This window comes from Talpa europaea (genome assembly GCF_964194135.1).
Source record: "Talpa europaea genome assembly, chromosome: 4".
NCBI classification, from domain to species: Eukaryota; Metazoa; Chordata; class Mammalia; order Eulipotyphla; family Talpidae; genus Talpa; species Talpa europaea.
In genome coordinates, this window is record NC_140070.1 from 87,502,344 (window position 1) to 87,508,343 (window position 6,000).

At 40.6% G+C, this 6,000-nt stretch overlaps 1 protein-coding gene across 1 annotated transcript; it reads right to left on the reverse strand.

Moving 5' to 3' along the window:
- Positions 1 to 870: 870 nt before the first annotated feature.
- On the reverse strand, positions 871 to 5,705 carry RPL24 (ribosomal protein L24). The gene is made up of 6 exons (XM_084231408.1): positions 5,681 to 5,705; positions 5,482 to 5,557; positions 4,838 to 4,948; positions 3,096 to 3,232; positions 1,975 to 2,038; positions 871 to 1,288 (listed from the first exon to the last, which is right to left on the reverse strand). The coding sequence occupies exons 1-6, from the start codon at positions 5,683 to 5,685 to the stop codon at positions 1,208 to 1,210; spliced, it is 474 nt and encodes a 157-aa protein (XP_084087534.1). The 5' UTR covers positions 5,686 to 5,705; the 3' UTR covers positions 871 to 1,207.
- Between the last annotated feature and the right edge of the window lie 295 nt (positions 5,706 to 6,000).

Genomic DNA, 6,000 nt, shown 5'->3' on the forward strand with positions numbered 1-6,000 from the left:
CAAAAATTAGAATTCATAGTTCAGCATTAGGTAGGTAATTAGGTTACTTAAGCTTTCCCTATTCACAGCTAAATAATATTCACCTTTTTATTAGTTACATATTGTTATCCTGTTCTTCCAGCACAGCAAAATATATTTCTAAATTGTTCACACATCCTTTGTTTTCAAGTCCAATTCTGAATTTAGCATACACTAGAAAGAACCATTAGTTCCTTCACCTTAAATAGAATAAGGTCTTTAAGAGTTGACATTGACTTTCCCTAATATTCCTATGTGAAAAAGCGTTCTCAAGAAAAGGACGTGGATCATTCACTTTATCCTTACAACTCAACAGTGTGGTACTTAAGACAATCTATTTAACATAAATTATGTTTATCATATCCTTTACATTTTATATGTATCAGCAGGCTTATACATCATTGCAATTTTCATTGTGATTCTATCAAATTTCCAGCTCAACAACACTAATTTTGGAATGCTATATATTCTTACTCAAGTAGTAAGACTCTGGTTATTACCTGGAAGCAAGAACAGCTGATAGTTTAACCTTTTACTCAGCTATCAGCTAATGATAAAAATGGACCATTTTACTAAAAGACAAGTCAATATAAAATGTGTTATAAAAAAGGAAATTTAACAATAATTCATAGAAAGATTTACTTTCTGCACAGAAACAACAGAAAATGCATCTTTTGTCCTCAATCTGGACAACATTTTCTGTGCATCATCCTCATACTTAGAGCCATCGAGTCAAAACCCTAGGAGTATGGCCTATATAATGTGCTCTTAACCCTTAGCTGGGCAAAGCTAGAACTGTAAAGAACTTACATTTTGTTTAACTACTCAGGCTTGCAATGAGCTCTTAAAAAAAAAAAAAAAAAAAAAAAAAAACCACCACTGGGGCCTCCCTGATGGCATAATGGGTTAAGTCTCAGCACTATCAAGCTATTGCCAGCCACTGCAACATGAGTTAGAGCCCCAGCCAGGGAGCTAGCCCAGTGGCACAGCAGACCTGTCTTGCCTGCTACTCCCCTCAGCAGTGTATTTCAGTACATCTGCCCGTTCATGGGCTCTGGTGAATTTTCCCGCCCCTGCATCTCTGGTCTTGTATGCATAAACAAAAATAAATCCTAAAAAAAATTAAAAATCCACCACAATCTAGTTATAGACAGACATCTGTTTATTTTAAAATTCCAATCTTGTCAACTTAGCGTTTTCCACCAACTCGGGGTGCAGAAACTTTCACAGGCTTCACAATCTTTTGCTTAGGTGCTGCCTTTGTGGGAGCCTATAAAAGATAACATGATGTTATGTGGCATTACTCCATGCAATGGATCACCAACCCCTTATGGATCCTTAACTACATGAATGGAAAAAAAAAATTTTGTTACATAGTACAGGACCAATGTTAATATTCTGAGTCTGAAAAATTTTCTTTAGTTATCTAAACTAGTAACAATGGGGGTGGAAAAAAAAAAGGGCAAAAAAGTCACCCTTATTTTCCCCGCTTCCAATTTCTGTTTTGGAATAGACCTGTTGGGCTTGGCAGAGGGAGCCCTCTGGAGACCTGAACCACTCCCAGAAACCAGTTATGAACATCATTTCCATTACTCTTGTACTACAATTTCTTAAAAACACGAAACTTTCGGGCCTCCCTGGTGGTGCAAGGGGTTAAAACGCAACCAGTGAAGCCAGCCACTGCAGCACAAGTTCCATCCCCAGCCAGGGAGATACCCACATGGCACAGCAGACCTCTCGTGACTCACCCACTGCTCACCTCAGCAGTGTATTTCAGTTGATCTGCCTGTTCTGTTCCCCACTCTGTCTCTGGTGAATTCTCTCACCCCCCCGCACCTCTGGCCTGTACCCCAGTTCTTGTATGCATAAATAAAAAAAAAAAAAAAAGAAACTTTCACTTATTGCTATTTAAAGTAAAAATCTGTTGTCATATATCCAAGAAAGTCTCAAAATTACCTTAGCAGCAGCCATTGCTGTCTTTTTAGATGCTTGCTTAGCCTTCTTTGCTTCCTTGGCAGCCCTGTGTAGTTAAAAATAACAAGGGCAGAGCTTATTAACAAGGAGCTAGTATGTTTTAGAAAAGTCCAATGATTATATTCTTTCCCCATCTTTAATTACTTGTAGGAGAAATCCGGATTATCAATAAATTTCTTTAGCCAAAATAGCTAAACTTTAATATTAGACACTGTACATTAGCTTTAAACACATAGAATTTCAACCAACCATTATAAAGTTTTATGTTATTAAATGCAAAATATCAAAACACACAGAAGAATAAGCCGAAAAAGCAGAAATAACAGAAGAGTAATCCGAAAGCAGAAATAACCCAAGATTAAACTGAAGGGGAGGTGGAGGAGGGGGAGGGGGGGAAGAGGAGGAGGAGGGGGAGGAGGAGGGGGGAAGAAGAGGAGGAGGAGGGGGGAGGGGGAAGAAGAGGAGGAGGGGGAGGGGGGAAGAAGAGGAGGAGGAGGAGGGGGGAAAGAAGAGGAGGAGGAGGAAGGGGAGGGGGGAAGAAGAGGAGGAGGGAGGGGAGGGGGGAAGAGGAGGAGGGGGAGGGGGGAAGAAGAGGAGGGGGAGGGGGGGAAGAAGAGGAGGAGGAGGGGGAGGTGGGAAGAAGAGGAGGAGGAGGGGGGAGGGGGAGGGGGGGAAGAGGAGGGGGAGGGGGAGGGGGAGGGGAAGAAGAAGAACAAATTGTAAAAGCAGATAATGCAGAAGAAACAGAAAAGTTGTAGAAAAAGAAGAGGATGAAGAACAAATTGAAAAAGCAGATAATGCAGAAGAAACAGAAGAGGATGAAGAAGAAGATGGAGATGTAGAACAAGATCAACAAGAAGAAATAGAAGAATAAGCCGAAAAAGCAGATATAAGAGAAGAATAAGCCGAAAAATCAGATATAAGAATAAGACGAAAAAGCAGAAATAACAGAAGAATAAGCCAAAAAATCAAAAAATAATAGAAGAGTAATCCGAAAGCAGAAATAACAGAAGAATAACACACAAAATTCTTGGGTGATAAACCCAAATATAATCTAAAATCCATCCCAATAGCTGAAATTCTCATAATAAAGGTTTTCTTACCTGATAGCTTGTTCTCGTTGAGCCTTTCTAACTTCAGGCTTCTGATTCCTCTTGGCCATGATATCGGCAAGTGATGCACCAGTGATGGCCCTCTGGAATTTGACTGCACGGCGGGTTCTTTTCTTCTGAATTTCTTCCTACAAAACAAAAAGATGGGAAACACTTCTGAACCCTGTAACCTATGAATTTGGGGGAGAAAGTAAGTCTGATGATTTATTTGTAACCACTGTAGTGTGTTTGGGCTGCTAAAAACAAAACAAAATCAAAATGGGTAGATTAAAAACAGAATTCTATTTCTTAACAGTTCTGAAAGTCAGAAATTGGGATACCAGCAGGCCTATTCCCATTTGTATCCTCACAATGCATAAAGTGACAAGAGAATTTTCCAAGTCTTTTTTTTTTTTTGTATAAAGGCATGAGGGTTCTGTCCTTATGACTTTATCACCCCTCCACCGACCCGCCCCCCCAAAGGTCCCATGCTCCTAATATAATCACCAGAGATTAGGTTTGAACATATGAAGATAAGGGGAAATAAATTTAGCAACATTCTACAAATAAAATTCATACAATTATTTGAAAACATAAAAAACATGGTTTCTAATTACAGATTTGTTAAACCATCTACTACAAATCTTCACTAATTTTTACTATAAAAGTTAAAAAGTAACATTCTAAGACAACTGGTTATTTGAGTAACTGGCTAGAACTTTGAAAGTGACCAGTAACACTTTAAAGAATTTACTTTTGGAAAAAGTCAAGGTTTAGGGCAATCAAGGAATCAAGACACAAGTATCCAGGAATCCAAGTGTCCAGGAATCAAGACAGCACAATTCAAACGCTGCCTACAAATTCCACAATGGAAGATTCATCCATGCTAGCTGGCTGTTGGCTTAAGGCTGAAAAACTTCCCACATTTCATTACCTCTTTATCCACTGATGGAACATTTGAGTTATTTCCACGTTTTGACTATTGTGAATAATGCTCATGCACATTGGTGTACAAGTTATCTGTTTGTACCTTGCTTCCAAATCCCAAGTATACACCCAGAAGTGGAACTGCTTAATCACAATATTTCAAATATTGCCAAACTATTTTCTGCAATGCCTGCAACCACCTTACATACAACAATGCAATTTCTCATCACTAATTAGGCACTACTAATTTTTTTTAGAATAAAGATCATCCAAATGAATGTCAAGTCCACTTTTAAAAAAGTGAAATTAGCAGTATCTCTTTCCTCTGAAAGACAACACTAACTCCATCTTATAGGCACCCGGGGGGTGCTCACTAAATATTCACATAACTTAATATTCCATGCGCCCTGAAAACCGAACCTACCTGCCATGACACAAAAATTTTTCTCAAAAAAACACAAACTAAAGAATACTTTCAAAGAAACTTCCAGTATTCTCCAGAACTAGTATGCTGAAAGACTCCACATAAGACTAATTCTTTAAGAATATTCAAAAGCTACTTTGTTCTGCTCACTGGAACAATAACACACTTCCATGGTGCCTTATAACCCAAATGTGCTTAATTTCTTATCCTCCCCTGAGAGTTATTTACCCCGAAATGAAAATATACAATGAAACACTATCAATCATTTTTACCTGTCTTACTCCTTTAGTTCAAGAGCACTTCCACTTACTGTCTCCGTTAATTCAGTTTACACACTGACATGAGCAAAATGAGAGGTTCAATTAAGAGACAACCCCACAACATCAAAGTGTATTTCACTTACCGACTGTCCCTTTTTGTGTTTTCTTCTGTAGAGAACAGTCCAGTTTATTTGCCGAGGATTCCTCTTGGAAAGGAATGCTGATTCGCATTTTGCATTAAGAAACTGGAAAACCTGTTGTCGCAAGTTCCAAGTCGTTACTTAGTAAACGATACATGCGGCTGAGCCTGAAATCCCTAAGATTAATCGTTTAGTTCTGCCCCCTCGATATACAATATTGTGTTCCACAGAGACCATACGGTTTGTGTCACACAACCAGCAGTCTGCGTTTCGTTTGGTCTTTTCTCGACAACAGGCAAATCTGAACTCATAGCACAAGGGAGTGTGAGGCGCATCTAGCTCCTATTCCCCCCGGGGATTCCAAGAGGACCTGGTACCCATAAGTAGCCTGACGTCTGATTAGTCCACTTCCCTTATAATGGAACATTGAAGTTACACACATTTCCAATTTCCAACACGACTCACACTAGGTTATCAAAGCTCAAGACTGGTAAATCTAGAGGCTTCCGATCACTGCACATAGGGTCTCCGAACCAAGCTTTCCAAGGGGACAAAGTGGTGTAGTAAATGAGCCTGTCTAGACCTAATGAGATCGGTCTTTACTCTCTACAGCAGCACAAACAGAGCTTGGCCGACGCGGCCTTCACCTTCCCGTCGGTCCTGGCGTAGCGCCTCCCGTGTCCCGGGTAGATCTTGTACCCACTGAAACTGCACAGCTCAACCCTGTAAAGAAGAGCGAAAACCCATTAGGAAGGATGTCTACAACCAAAAGAAGCCATGTCCAAGACCCCGGGAGGGCACTATGGAAGAAGATGTAGATGGATTCAAAACCAGGATTCCACTTACTTCATGGCTGCGGCTGCCGGGGAGGACGAAAGATGGCGAAGAGAAGGAGAGGATCATGGGAAGAGACCTTCTAAGGTTCCGGGAGGCAATCCCCGCCCCTCATTCCTTCCACTAACCCGGCTCTCCGTGATGACGTCACGTTCGGGTTGCTAGTCTAAGCTGCCGCTATGGCTGCCTGTTTTTGGTGGAAATCCTCAGGAGGTGGTAGATTTGAGGAGGCGAGAATGGAATGGCAGCCGATTGGTTTTTGAGTCTTTCTGTCTCTCCTGCATTCAAGTGTCTTAGGAGCCCTCGTCATGCTGCAGAGAATGTGAACTGAA